This window comes from Larus michahellis, chromosome 15, assembly GCF_964199755.1.
Source record: "Larus michahellis chromosome 15, bLarMic1.1, whole genome shotgun sequence".
NCBI lineage: Eukaryota > Metazoa > Chordata > Aves > Charadriiformes > Laridae > Larus > Larus michahellis.
In genome coordinates this window covers 11,379,735-11,394,666 of record NC_133910.1, presented here as the reverse complement: position 1 = coordinate 11,394,666, position 14,932 = coordinate 11,379,735, and the positions used below count along the sequence as shown (strand labels likewise).

Below are 14,932 nucleotides of genomic sequence, written 5' to 3'. Positions count from 1 at the left end.
GAAGGAGCAGACTATTGAACTTAATTGCACGATCATACTTCAAACGACACTGAGTTTTACCAAGGCAATGCCAGGATGAATTTTAGCTCTGAGTTTATAAAAGCTCGCAGTCCCTATCTCGCCTTCCTTGAGATTAATTTGGCGTGATAACTCAGCATCTCTAGGGAATATTCCTAATTCATCACAACATGCAAAGTCTCACTCAGTGGCCTGATTTTCAACAATGTTGAGCCCACAGTCTCATTCTTTGCAACAAACATCTCCCAGAGCTCCCATAGCCTCAACGGCCCAGGAAACAAATCCCCCCCTATGAGAAATGCTTCCAAGAGGACTGAGCAAAAACTGTTGACTTGCACCCCATGCAGCTATCATTAGCCTATCAGCTATCAGAGCTCAGCCTAACCTGCAGACCGTGAAAGCTATCAGCAGAACAGGAATGCCACAAATACAGATTATGATCTAAGCAGGATAAGCTCAAAGGTGTACCTGTGTGCATTTTAGTAATCACTAAATTGCCTGACCAGCCCTCTTCCCTGCAGGAAGAGGCATCGGGCAAGCTTGAGTACTTACTCATAATATTCTGAAGCTTTCTGTAGCGTCTCCTTGACTTCTTGAGACAGGTAGCCTGGGTCTTGGGCCATGTTCCAAGATAAGTGCTTTCCCTTTGCATGGTAAACATTTCCTATATTATAGAGTGCTCTGGCTTCACCTACCTAAAGGCAGGAAGAACAGGGAACAGCAAGGTATTATACTTCTCATCCCAATATGGACCTTTCCATTGCTGGGCAGAGATGGACAAAGCCAGGAGGCCCACATTTTCCTTTCCTATCTTCACTAGCATGGCAGCTGTTACCGTCAGCAGCACACGACCTGTGATGCAGTCAGAAGGGAGAGCTCTACCCACCTCCTTCCAAAGCCCACCTTCACCAAATCACATTTAGTGACTTGCAAACAGATTCTTTTTAAAGCTAGGAAATATCTCCTGTTGGATGCCATGAACCAATTACCTTGTCTCCCTGCTCCTGAGAAATGTCCAAGTGTCTCTGGCAACAAACGACAGCTTCGTCAAACTGCCCAAGTATTTTCAACGTATTCCCGAGGTTGCCACTTGCCTTGGCTTCTCCAATGCGGTCCCCAATGGTTCTACAAGACGGCCGGAGGAAGGAAGAGAGGTGTTAAAGAGCTCACAGACTTTTATTCACCAGCTGTCAGAGGCAGAATTTGAGCTGCAGCGAGCACAGGATGGTACGGGCACCACACCCAGCAGTTCTCAGCACACACGCCTGACTGGAGTGCTTCGTACAAGCCCTCTCAATTTTGAACACAGATTCTTGCCTTTTGCTGTCTCAGGTGAGCTACTCTAATGACTTTAGGAGTACTTACAATGAATACCTGGGGAGAGGAGAACTGGACACTGCCCTGCTCTTGCTCCAAACACCCTCCTCACATCTATATCCCTTTCTCCACCTCCCTGCTCTGAAGGTGGCTGGCCCGTTCTTGTTGCCTCCTGAGTTCCCCACAGGACACTCACTCCATGCCTCAGGGCTAGATTTGAATGCTTATTTCTGGGTCAGATTCCCTCAGGCTGCTGGGGTCAGACCCCGCAGAACTTGTCTTCATTCAAGCCCCGGCCGGCTGTCTCCGATTAGGACAAAGCACTGCTGACATGCTTACCTGGCCAGGGTAAGGTCATGCTTATGGTATTCCAGGGCCTTGGAGTACTCCTTTAGGTAGAAATAGGCATTGCCCAGCTGACTGTAGATGGCACTAAGAGTCTTCAGGTCCTCTGTCCCCACCTGCACCGCTGCTTCGAAGAAGGCTGCCCCAGCTTTGAAGTCCCCAGCCTTGCACAAGCGCTCTCCTTCCAGGGCCAGTTCCAGGCAGGATGCCTCCATTCTGCCAAAAGCAAGACCATCATTACTAGAGGAGTTAAAAATGCAGTGCACCCACGCTGCTATGCGGTGGTTAAAAAGTTTACTTCATTGTGCACCTTTACTTACTCACTGCACCAGAAGAAAACTACAAAAACCCCTGGAGGTAGGCACCCTCCAGGCAGCAGCTGCCTCTCTGCGTTCAGCGCCAGCTCAAACACTGTTTGGGCAATAACTCTGGGACACACAGCTGGCACACCTCAGCAGTGTGGACACCAGCTTTCAGTGGACATGGTTGGCACTTAGCCCCTCAGAGAAACCAGCCTCCTAGGCATGAGATACAGGAGCATCCAGATTTACAGACCGCGTGGGCAAGTGGCCAAAGGCAGCCCCTGAGTTCCTGGTAGGAATTTGGACAAGAAACTTGGGGCTCCTGGCTCTCAAAACACACATTCACATCGCAAGAGTAACATGCCATCTGTTTTTCTTCCAGGTGGTGCACAGCGCAGGAGCTACATACACAGGCTATTCACGCCTGCACCACTTTCACCGGGGTAACAGAGAGGGTAGCCAAATTGTAACACGTTTTTATTGGATACAAGAGAAAACCCTGGACTGTGCAGAATTTCTTGGCTGAGCAGCTTCCAGTTCTCGGTGTCTGCTTTTCATTAACTCTCCTGCTGTCACTTTTTCCACAGGCGCTCTGCACGTTAGCCTCCAAGCTAACTTTCTCCCCTTGCATTTCTTGACACCTTTGGCAATGGCACATGCCGTGCTGTCAGTGCGAGCACTTCATGAGCTAGCGGAGAGGAACAAGACCAGCAATACTGCTTCAAGAGAAAGGAAAGGTGCTCCTTTGAGTGCCCCACCAAGTCCTCTCTAAGTTACAGCTGTCCCTGTTAGACCATGCGCATCCGAAGTTCTCAGAAGGGACAGAGCAGGCGTTTGAAAGTTCACATTTAGAAGTGTCTTGCCTGCCGCAATGTCATCCCCGCTGCAATGTCATGCCCTTCACGAGGCAGATGAACACAGCATGTTCCTGGTCCTCTATTCAGACGCTTTTCTTTGCTCTTTTCGGCTTTTTCATTTCTGCTCAACGTATTTTTAAAAGTCAAAACTATCTAGGGTCAAAGGTGGACATCTACTCAGAAAAAAAAAAACATAGCTCAACTGTCCAGCATCAGCAAAACAAGGGTCAGACAAAAGCTACTACATGCCCAAAGGCAGTTTCTATTCTGTTCTCAGGGGAAGAGCACTTGCCAGAAGTTTGACTGTGGTACCCAGACCAAGAGAACAACTTGCTCATCATCACTGCAAGAGCAGCCCCCTAGCTGACACTTCTGGCAGCAGTTCCCCTGAAGCCACCCTTGTGGTGAGCCAAGGCCTGGCCCCTGCAACCCGGGTCATGGCAGACCAAGGCTGAGGTTGTGCTGGACAAGCTGGGGCACTCTGAGCTGCTATGGCTTCTCTCCCTGAGGACACCACCTGCCAGCACGCACCCACACGTGCCCCATGCACACCGACTTCAGGACAGAGTTCCTCCTGCTCGGGGTCTGCGCTCCAGTATCTTCTGCCCAAGTCTGCACACAGAACTCACCTCCCCCTGCCGCGAAGGGGCACAGGGAGATGCACATACGAAATACCAATCCTGATATGTTTTTCCTATAAACAGGCAGAATAGCGTTCTCTCAGCTGCCAGGAAATAAAGCCAGCTCCTCTACGAGCAGTGCATAAACCGTCTAAAATCCAACACGATTTTCTGGCAATCTCCCTGCTGAGTCGGCTCCGTATGGCTCCAAACACCCAACGCTTGGCAGTCCAACAGCATATTGTCCAAAGCAGGACAACCCACAAGGATGGTCCAAACAACAACAGAAGGGGAAAGAGCTGGTTTCAGACTCTGTCCAAACACACTTGTGACCTCTCTGTCTCACTGTTCATTTGTCCCCAAAGCCACCGAGTTACAAGAGGGAGAACGGGATTGTGAAGCAGCTCATTTGAGCTCCCACCTCAAACTACCACACAAATATTTGATTTCAGGCTCACTGCAAAGCCCACATTTGAGTGGCTATTTTACTTGCACAAGAAGGCTGCTTGCAGTGCCAGTGCAGCATCAGTCCCTGCCTCAACTTCTGTTTGATAGGAGAAATAAAAATATTAAGACTGTTAATACTAAAAATGTTCAACTTTTCTCCACTGATCATCTTGTTAGACCATATGAAAATTACGAGAATGAGCTTCTGCTACGACATGTTGAATTAGAGGGACACATTTGGGGACGATACCAAACTTCCGTCAGTCCCAAGGCACATTCATGGTTTGCGGATCACTAGAGGGGTTACCTAGTGTCATCATCAGGTACTGACAAGTCTCTGCCAGCACCTCCCAAACAGCTGAAAGAAAGCGCGAGACTGAAGACAGACAAGGAACACCTTATACTCAAATCAGCAAGATTAAATTCAGGCAGCTTAGAGATGAGTCTTGAGAGGACTTGAAATGCAGGAACGAGCCGCTATTCACAGGATTTAATGCTGGGTTCTTGTTAGAAGATGGGAGAGACACAAGCAAATTTCAAAATAGTTTCAGTTCAAATTTCAACACAAACAAAACTCTTCCCAATACCCAGGTTTCCTTTAATAATCTGCGCTCACCAACTGTAAACAATCTAAAAACTGAGCTGGAGACCAATTTCCCTAATTCATGGCATTGCAGTCTAGCTCTGATCAAACTTGTGTGATTTGAATAGCTTGAAGCGAGGCATCCCATACCCGGAACACAGAAAGCCCTACAGCAACAGGACCCAACTACATGCTCCAAGGGTGGCAGCTCGCTCAGGCCGTATTTGCCAGTGGAAACATAACCAGAAGTGAAATTTGTGCCTGGGGGCCTGCATTCTGATACACTCGCACACACGCTTGCACACGCTCACGGTCTCTGTGTGCTTTCCTGGTGTTCCCATAGTAACTATTCAGGCACAATGCAGTGACATGACCTGCCAGCACACACAGCCTTTAATTAAAATCTGTTTGTCCTTGAACAGGCTGCTTTGCAGAGTATCTGACTTATCTAATTAACATCACTGCTCAGTTTGGGACCTAAGCAAACAAGGGGGAAGGGAGAGGAGGCTTTTTCTCTGCATCACGCTCTGCCAAGCCTTTGCTGCCATGTAAAAAGGGACACGAGTCAAGTACAGCAATTATTAGAAACACAACCCACTTCTAAAACCCACCTGCCCTTCCCACATCCTCAGGGCCCCACAGCCAGACCTAGTTCCGGGAAGCAACTTTGCATGCAGCTCAGTCACCGCAGGCACAAAAGCGCTCAGAAACACAATGCCAAGGGCAGAGGAACCAACTAAAGGTCAACAAACAATCTCAAGCACACTAAAACACTACACATACAACAGCTTCCAAAGGCCACAGCTCAGTTGTACATAAGAAAAGACCAGAAAGGAGATTCAGGCAGAAGAGAGAAACGTGCTGTTCAAGTGAGCCAACCTGACCATCTTGACACTGGCAAAGGAAAGGGAAAACATTGAACAAAGACAGACTCAAGTTACAGTCCCAGTTCCTCCCCACAGCACATGCCTGAGCCCTTCCATACCTCTTCTTCTGCAGGTTACGCATTTTGTGAACATAAACCCAGAGCTCCAAGCCCACTGGCAGAAGGAAGCAGCGGGGCTGAGGTCTACTTGGAACAATTTTGCAGACAGGTCTCTCTGTTAAGTTCACAGCTAGGATCCGGGGTTTTGAAGATGCTGATGGCATCTTCATGTCTGTACAACATGCACTGCTCTCCAGTTTTCACTCCATCTGCTTGGGAACCATTACCAGTAAGTTGCTAGAATCTTGAACTTTGTTTATATGGGACACTTCTTTTTCTCCCCGTAAGCTGCCCTTGAAAGGGAAGGTGTAAGGATTGCTTTTGCTTCCAGACACCTAGAGCAAGTAATGTCCTCTTTCTTCCAAGAAATATAATATCCTCCATCCACTGCTAGTTTCAGGTACCAGATAGGTGAGTTCAAAGCTGAAATCCAGGAACAAGAGAGTGTCTTTTCATTCACATACTTTCAGCGCTGCCCAAAGAAGAAATAGGGCCCTACAAGAGAGCATGAGATGGCCAGAGTTGAAGGCAAGCAGCTCCCTCCTTTCCGAATTGGTCTCTTCCCAAAGCACTTTGCCTCTGTGGTTACATCATCTATTCCTGTTGGTGCCTGTTTGCTCCAAGAGCAGAAGGACTTCTGCTGCTATGAACCTCTCTCCTTGTCAGGCGAGGAGCTCAGGGTTCCTCCAAAAGAGGGTCATCCTTGGGCAGAAGCACACATAAGTTTTACAGGCTCCAAAGAGGCCTCATCCAGCTGCTACCCAGCAAGCTTTGCAAGATCCAAAAATGATCCAAGCAGTTCCCAGACTGGGGAAAAGCAGGAGAAGGCAGATCCCACAGAGCACGTCCCTGGCCATTTAAATGGGTTCTAAAATATCCCCATCTGAGAAGACACAGCCCTTTACTCCCCATCCCCCCAGAATTAAGCTGCGCCTCTGCTGACACACAGACAACATGCCTGGGCCTGTACCACCTCAGCAAGCACCTACTATTCATGTCTTAATACCAGAAAAGAAGATTCAGTCCCTCCTGAGCCAGCAAATTACTGCTGACAAGGTGAAGGTGCTGGGCTTGGCCATATGGTGCGGTTCAGAAGAAAGACACCGCAGAACATGAGCTGCTTTTCTTATTTCCACAGCTGAGATGCTAGAGCTTGTTAATGCAATCCCCCCACTGCTCGACCTTGTAGCTAACAGCATGGGATGTCCCTGCCTGTGGGTTTGAACAGACACAGGGACGGGGGGATGCTCGCTTGGAGTGGCCCCTGTTCATAAGCCTTGCCCTAAATCTGCATAAACCACTCATACAGATTTGCGTGTTCCTCCAGATAGGCAGAATTCCCAACTATTGGCCAAAGTCACATCCCAGACTCCAGGCCCACCACAAGCAGCCAGGAAGGTCTGACAACTGATGAAGTCCCAGATCAAACCAAGACGTATAGCACATATAGCAAAGCGTTCTCTTCCGAACGCATGGAGGTGACAGTCGGTGTCAAGTCTGGCCAGATAAGAATAAGGTTTTGAAGACACCAGAATAAAGTTTTTTTTGTGTGTACAGCAGAGTCCCAGCATCAGCGTTAAGCAAGTCCCACAGCTCCTCCACACCTTGGGCTATGGACACATCCGTAAAACAGCACTGAAGGTGGCTCCCAGAGCACTTTGAGATCCTTTTGCAAAAGGTACTTCAAAAAGGGCAGTAAATGCGTGTAAGAAACAACAACAAAAAAACCCAAGCTTTTTTTAAAAGCAGTAAGAGGCCAAATATAAACTCAATGTTTGGCCACAAATGAGTTAGGCAATCTGCACAGCATTCTGCCAGAAGAATGAGCGAGTGGTGTAATGCTGGCAGATCGCTCAGCCCCCATCAATGCGAAAGCCGTGAATTTCAAACCCAGGAATGGATGTTGCTTCTGACACTCATATGAGGCAGAAAAGGGTGGCCTCCCACCGTGTGGTGACAGGGATGAGGAAGCCTCTCCCCTGCACAGGGCAGGGCCACCCTCCCTCCTCCTCGACTACTTCTTTAAAGGATAACTCATCTGAAGGCAGAAAGAGCCAAGAGGAACAGGAAGAGCAGATATTGCCTTTAACAAGAAGATTTCCCAAGGTCATCCATCACTGTCAGATAGCAGCTAATGATGATCTGTATCACAGATTGCCTTTTGGCAGCCTTGCCTTAAGAGCAAAAATGTTCCTTTATAAAAAGCGTACAGGCAAAATGCAAGGACTCTCACACATCAAATGTTTTCAAGCACCACAGCAATACGGAGAAGGCAGCGAGGGTCCCCAGAGTGCTGGGGATGCCGAGAACACTGCCAAGTACGAAACAAAGTAAACAGCACAAGGTGTTATCAGTGCCATTAACAATGATCACCAAGACTGCTGTCAAAACAGCACTATAATTAGGACTTGGGTGACGACAGGTCCCCAGAGAGGGAACTCTACTCATATCGTGTGTTCAGAAGCTTGGAGTTACAGTCAGACCTCCCAACTACCCACTGCCCCCCAAATCTTTGAGCCTCCCTTGCCAAATATGCTAAGAAAATAACACTGCATGGACAACATCACACTTGGCTCCCCTCTGCTAGGCTGGAGACCAACAGTGCAGAGTGCCTTTAGCCAAGAGCCATTCTGCAGGATCGTGGGCTAGGCACTGACCTGAAGCTCGGGGCTGCTGCAGCTCTTGGAGATACGGCCACAGAAGCCAGAGTAGGACACAGCGACATCCCACGTCCCAGGTCTGCACCAGGCAAGCGGAAAAAGGAGACCATACAGTGTCCAGCAATTAAACTTGTCTTACTCAAGCCCTCCCTTCCACACATCCAGGGCTGCCTTGGTGGGACTGCCTTGCTCACAGCACTAACCCTGCTGACAACAAATCCATCAAGCTACGCAGAAAATAATCACGTTGCAAGACAGAGCAAGCAGACAGTTGTCTGCTGCCTTAAATGCTGTAAATCTCACAGGACAAGAAAGCCTCTTCCTGCCTGCAAGGTGAAACTGCCTTTTAAAAAAAGAAAAAAAAATAAAGATATTTATAGGTATTTGATTCATATTAGTGGGGGCGATTGCAAAACACATTCCCAATCAGAGCTGCTGTAGTTCTAAAGTCAGGAATGAAAACCAAGCCTTTAGGAAAGAGGTAAAGCAGAAAAAAAAACCCCATCGAAAACATCGACAGTAGTAAAAAAACCTTTTAGTATATCTATTGATATGAACTAATGAAGCAACAGGTTTCAGCATCTTATTTGCAATCTGATTGAATTTTATACAAAAATAAGCATAATTTCAGAGCACTGATGACAGGGGCAATTAAACATTTTTTCCCAATCAAAAAGGAATCAAGTTTATCAGGTGCACTGGCTTAACTAACTAAATATGCATTTAAATAATTAACTGGCAGCACATCCTTAAAGAAAGTAATCAAGCTGGGAATTATTCCCCTTTAGTAATTTCCTTTTCCAGTCTTCGCACAGCTCCTGTATGTGAAAAGCACCAGAAAACACAGCCAGGTAGGAGCTGCTCGAACTCCCCAGCGACGGTTCCTCTTCACTGCCTGGGGACACGATGGAGGGAGCTCTCATCCCACGCGAACCAGCTCACACTTCTCCTGTGCCAAACAAAGCCCATGCTGCGCTCGATGAAGGGTCTAAACTATTTTCACGGGCTTCCCTACACAAGGAAAGCTATCCCACATCTTCCTGACGCACAGCCCAAATTTATTCATGGTGACTTTTTACCTGTTTAGCTTTGAGCCAGCACTGCGAGCTGGACTAGACTGCTCTTCTCTGCCTGGAGCACTCTCAAAATATGTTTCGGGCAGTTTCTCTCTGGCTACTCTGCCCCAGGCTGGGTTCTCGCTCCTCATCAAGCAACACTTTCCTCACAACTGGCTGGGGGCTCACATCATCGTATCAGTGGCACATACATGGCTGTCTGTCTCTCATTGCCCCCACACGATGAGCTCCCGTCTCCGAGTAGAAAAATCTTATTACTAGCTCCTAAGTACATGCGCTTGCAACTTCATACCATTATCTGTCAGCACATTGCCATGACACCAGACCTATCAATCACTCCGTTCCTCCTATTCAATACTCATCCTCCCCTGCACTGCTCGTACCTCCGTATCATCAACACACCCATTAGCAACCTGCTCTGTTTTGCAGGGAGGGCACTAATAAAATAGTCAATTAGCTCACTCCCAAGGCCAGTTCTTGTGCAATACGGCTAATGAAGCCTCTCCACCCTGCCAACAGCTCTCCTTGCAGCACAGCCCCTTGCTTCCCACCCATGTCACAACCCAGGCACTAATCCCCTCCTGACAAGCAGCTTCCCCACAAGGCACCATAACAAACACTGGCTGGTGGGGAAGAGTGACAAACCAACTAAGATATATATGAAATTAGCCTCATTCAAACTACTTTTGGTAGTTTGAAAACAACACATGGAAGCTGGTTTCCCTCTAGTCAATGGAGGGCAGAACCTCTGAGGCACTTTGACCCACACATCACCTTATTAGTGAGAGGAAGAAAACAAAACCTCTTGTTTTGTTTGGAGAGGAAAGGCCAAAGATGAAGCAATAAATGCTGCATCCTTTCCTTCCCAGCTCCTGAATGGGTTTCAAGTGTCTGGGCCAGTTTCCTTCACATCTCGTGAGGCACATGAGGTGCTGCAGAGGTAGCTCTGTGCCATCGGCACATCTGGAAGGGAGAAGGTTTCCACTCCACACAGTTTCACTCTCAGTGACCCCCAAACTGAAAATAATAAAATAATATATACACACACCCATTTACTGCTGCTTGAGAAGTGTTCAAGCTGGAGCTCCAGGGAGCACCAAGATGAAGCAGTTTTCACTGCAGTCTTTTGACAGGGGCATGAAACAGAGAATCCAGAGGGGAAAACTACCATGAGTTCTGGAAGCCACTGGGTCTGTGTGCTGGCTCCAGATTTCCTCTTCCACTCACTGATGGCAGCATCAGTACTCAACAGTAGTCATTTCAGTTAATTGCTATCTACCATTAGCTGCAGAGTACTTACAAGGGATTCAATTCCACTGCATATTTGCTAATAAATACCAAATGACAGCGAGGAAGACAGCTGTATTTAGTTGCATTTACCCTCTTATTAGCAGAGCTGAATAAGACCCCATTTCAATTCATAATGGCTCCAACAAGCTGCGTCATTGTCAGAAATTCAAATTCAAACTTCCCATCGCCCGCTTGAAAGCAAAAGTCATCCAGCACTCCCCTGCTTACCCAACTCCCCTGTGGCTGCACACAACTCTCCATTTGACCAAGGGGCACGCAGAACAATTACCTCTGTGGCTTCGATCCATGGGGATGGTAAGAACCAAGAGCAGACAGAAGTTATTTGCTGTTTTAGCAGCATTTTGTGAAGCAACTTATGATGCTGAACTGGTACGTGTAGAGACTTTTCAACTTAAGGACTGCAATATATTTTGCAAAGGTGGAAAGGTAGCAATTGTCCCATTTTGCAAAAAGGAAGCTAGGATACAGCAAGACAAAACTTGCCTATGGTGAGTCAGCTGTAGAGAATGGAAAGGAACCCAGTAGCTCTGGCTTCCAGCACCTCTGCAAGTCCTGCCTGGAAAGCACCAAATGAACCACTCAAACGAGACCTGCTCTGTTGGGGGCTGAGGGGCAGCATTTTCCACCCAGGCAAGGATGCTCACACAGCTGGTGCCACCAGCTCTACATGATGCAAATCAATCACTGAAGTTCTAACCCTACCCAAAGAGATGCCCTCAACTCCAGGAGATTAAGATACTCACGACCTCTAGAAACCTGCCCTACACCTGGAAGGATTTGCCTCTCAAATTATACACTAGTAATAATTATCTTGAATTTATGTACCTTCCCACAAATACCACTTAATCCATAGCAAGAACAGAAAACATAATGAAATTTTTCTGTGTCATCTGAGCAGCGAAACCTCTAAAAGGCAATGAGCATAAATTTAAGCCTTTGTGCTCCAAAATTACTCAAGTATCAAAGGATCATGATGGGATGTAATTAACTTGCAGCATTTGAGAAAGCTCAGATGGGATTAAGGTGCAAATGTGAATTTCATCTCGCCCTGCGTAACAATTTCACTTGATGCCCCGTTTCAAAGCACCCAGATTATAAAATGCAAATACTTTCCAGGGTCTAAGGAAGTTATGATTAAGAAGATACCAAGTTGAAAATTAATTCATAAAAACATGTTCTGACTCCTAAATAAATAAAAAAAAAGTAAATCCAAACATATGAACCAATGAAGATGCCTCAGTAGAGGGACTGTGCCGGAGAACTCACTTTCAAGAGTGAGAACAAAACCTTCTGAAGAGCCTGGAACATAATTCTCTTTGCTTGGCTCATCAGCAGGGTATAAACCCAACCACCACCACCACCTGCCATTTGAGCTAAAGGAAAATAAGTGTAGAGGCCAGCAGCACTAGCTTGCCAAATGCTAGTGGACTAACGATGCTCACGTCTGAGGATGCTCTTTCCTTCACAGGAGGAATGGATGCTCCATCTGTGCTGTCAGTAGCTTGTCTCACCCCTGTACCTGCAGACCACAGTCAAAGGTAACAGCTCTAACATCTGAATCCTGCCGTGCACAGTAGTAAGCAAGCCAGCCCTGCATCCAGATGAATTTTTAGGCATTCGGATTTTGTCACTGAGGATACTGCAAACGAACTCGGTGATTTCAGCACAACAAGGGAAACTTCCTGATTCTTCCAAGAGCATTTTGCTTTCTTGTACAATGCCAGTGCCTTCAGCGAAATTAATCCATCACACTGCAATGAAACAACACTCTTGGGATGATTTCACCAGAAGTGAAGTGCTATTTCCTTCAGTCACTTCCAGAAACCAGAGGGCAAGAGAGGACATGCAGTCTGAATGGCTTTTCATTATAGCATTACTTTGACAATTAGGTCAACACATCCTCTCACTAAAATATATGCTGTGATTTAAATCAGCATACTGCTCCTGCTACAAAATACATTGGGTTACAATTACAATACACATTAGAAAAAACAAAGTCACCTTAACAGCTATACAATGGAAACAGTGGATTTATTTATTACCCACCAAAATACAGGGGTTCCTTAACACCAAACTTGTTACAGAAAATGGTCGGCTTCTGGTTTGGGGGATTATCTTTCCCAATTCATCACTATAAATGAGAGAAGAGATGTTCAGAGCCAGACACCTCTTCTCCACAGCTGCCCCCCACAGATACCCAGCAGGGGCTCAACAGGCAGCTCCCATGGGGACAGCCTGGACCCCCCCAGCTGCTCTCCCCCCTGTCCCTGCCTGAGCCCTCCTGCCTTCTTCATCAGAGCCAGGGACAAGCTCTCATGGACCATAGTGGAGCTACAGCACAACAAAGCAAGCATGCAGCCTAGGGCTCAAGCTACGAGACAGCTTTGATCTCAAGGCATCACAGCCTCCCCCCTAATTCCTGCCCCAGGATCCTGCCACCCTCCCAGCTGCCGGCGGGGTCAAGGCTCAGCTCCACAAATGCCACCCAATTGTTCCAGTTGTGCCGTGTAATTGCACAGGGGCCTTAAGAGATTTCCTTTCCTGCACCCTCAGACTACTTTTCTGAAGCCAAGTGAAAGCAAGTCTTGTCTTCCCAGAAATACAGAGGCCACAGGCCCAAGTCTTTTCTTGGTTCAAGCTGCCTGGAAACCCCCCTCCAACTGCAGCCCCCCCTTCTCCTTCCTCTCTCACCCTGCCAACTGCTCCTGCCTCGGAGCACGGGCTTGAAGCAGGAAAACAACTGCACATTGAAAAGATGCTGCCAAGTCCCAGCAACACTAAGGACAATATAATGCTTAACCCCAGCCAACTGAAGCCCCCTCTGCCTGTCCCATGCCCCATCCCAAACCTCCCCTGCATCTGCCCAGCGGCAGCAGTCGGAGAGGCTGCACACACTCCCTGCACGCTGCTTCCTTCCTGCCCACATAAACCACCCATCACCGCTCAGGGCATGGCATACAGCCTCTCGTCGTGGTGAGGGGTAAAAGGCAACGATGACAAAGTTCACACCACAGTTTTACCACTGACTCCTTGGCAACCCATAGCCAATTTGGTTCTGTTCCCTTCTCTCATCTGCTTCCCTTCAGCCCCAGGCCAAGTGTTTAAAGCCAAGAGAGAGGCCTTTGGGATCCGTCTGAAAACACACACCCCAGATCTCTTGCTCCTGGGCCATCCAGGCTTTGAGCCAGGAAGACGCTGAGCGATTGCAGCTCACCAAGAGACTGCTTGGGACACTCTGCACCAACACTCACTCTTGAAAGGGATTTGGATGTGATTTTAGCAAGAGAAGCAGCATGAACCTGGCCCTCCTCTACTTTCTGCAGAAGTCGTTGAAAAGCAATTAGCAGAAACAAAGCGATCAAATCCAGCAAATCCAAACAAGCGGCAACTCCTTTTTCAAATTTCCACTTGGTAAAGCCAGTAAAGCGGGTGACATCAAGCCAAAGCACACCAGCGAGAGCTGGGATGGTTCCTGCCTCAGTGATTACAGTCCTCTGTGCCCAAACCAGAGAAAGCCACAAAGGAAGAGAGACACGGTGGTTCTCTGAGGTCACAAAGAGCCCGTGGGCAGAGCTTGTGTCAGGCTGGAAGGGGCACCAGGACAAAACTGTAGCAGAGCAGATCGCACCAATTCCATATTGCTTTTCTGCAGCTGTCTCGATCTCTGAGGGCTGTTAAAAGCATTGTCATGCTCTGAAAATTTCAGGGGTGCTAAAAATCAGAAACCAGCCCAGGAACACACATGCATTTAAAAAGCTGCTTTGGCAAACACTGCGAGAGCTCAGGTGCGCGACAGTGCTGTTCTCCCTGGCTGCTGCACAGCCACAGGGCACCCCTCTGGATTTTATGAAGATAATATTCCACATCTGTCTGAAAAAACAGGAAACAGAGACTCCCCAAGAGCTCAGATGTCAGCCGGGGCTCCTCAGCCCCTCTAGATACCGTTTCTGCAGCCCCTCTGTGCAAACCCAGACTCAGCAGTACAACAGCAAGAGTGCTTTTGGGTTCTTCATGGCATTATGGAAAAATCTATGGGTGCCATCAGATTGATCTGAAAGCCTATAAATCAGAGCATGGCAGGATTCCCAGAAGGCCAGGCCATCGCCTCACAGCAACGCAGCTCGCATGCAAGGTGAGAATTACGCTCGGCTTTGCTCATCCGAGGAGAGCAGACCCACCGTCTAGCACTGCACAGCAGTCTGTAGCGGGCGTCTGCTGCCTCTGCGGGGAACCCTGGAGCTCCAGCATCCTGCAAGCTGCTTTCGCTTCTTCCAGAGGATCGTGTGGCTTAGTCCTCCACCGCATTTCCCCAGATTTTTAGCACTTCTGTTCTAGTATAGCTCCACGGATAACATCTACCCTGGAAACGCTTGGCACCACCGTGCTGAGTGTCTATATGAATCGAGTGCAC

The 14,932-nt window shown here is 47.9% G+C and overlaps 1 protein-coding gene across 4 annotated transcripts in view; it reads right to left on the bottom strand.

Moving 5' to 3' along the window:
- Positions 1-14,932, bottom strand: part of GPSM1 (G protein signaling modulator 1) — an 81,906-nt gene that overhangs the window by 53,922 nt on the left and 13,052 nt on the right. For all 4 annotated transcript variants that reach the window (XM_074608894.1, XM_074608890.1, XM_074608892.1 and 1 more), the window contains exons 2-4: positions 1,675-1,896; positions 1,008-1,143; positions 571-713 (exon numbers count right to left, since the gene is read on the bottom strand). In XM_074608894.1, coding sequence (XP_074464995.1) covers positions 571-713; positions 1,008-1,143; positions 1,675-1,895 — 500 coding nt within the window. In that variant the 5' untranslated portion in view covers position 1,896. The remainder of the gene's footprint in view (positions 1-570; positions 714-1,007; positions 1,144-1,674; positions 1,897-14,932) is intronic.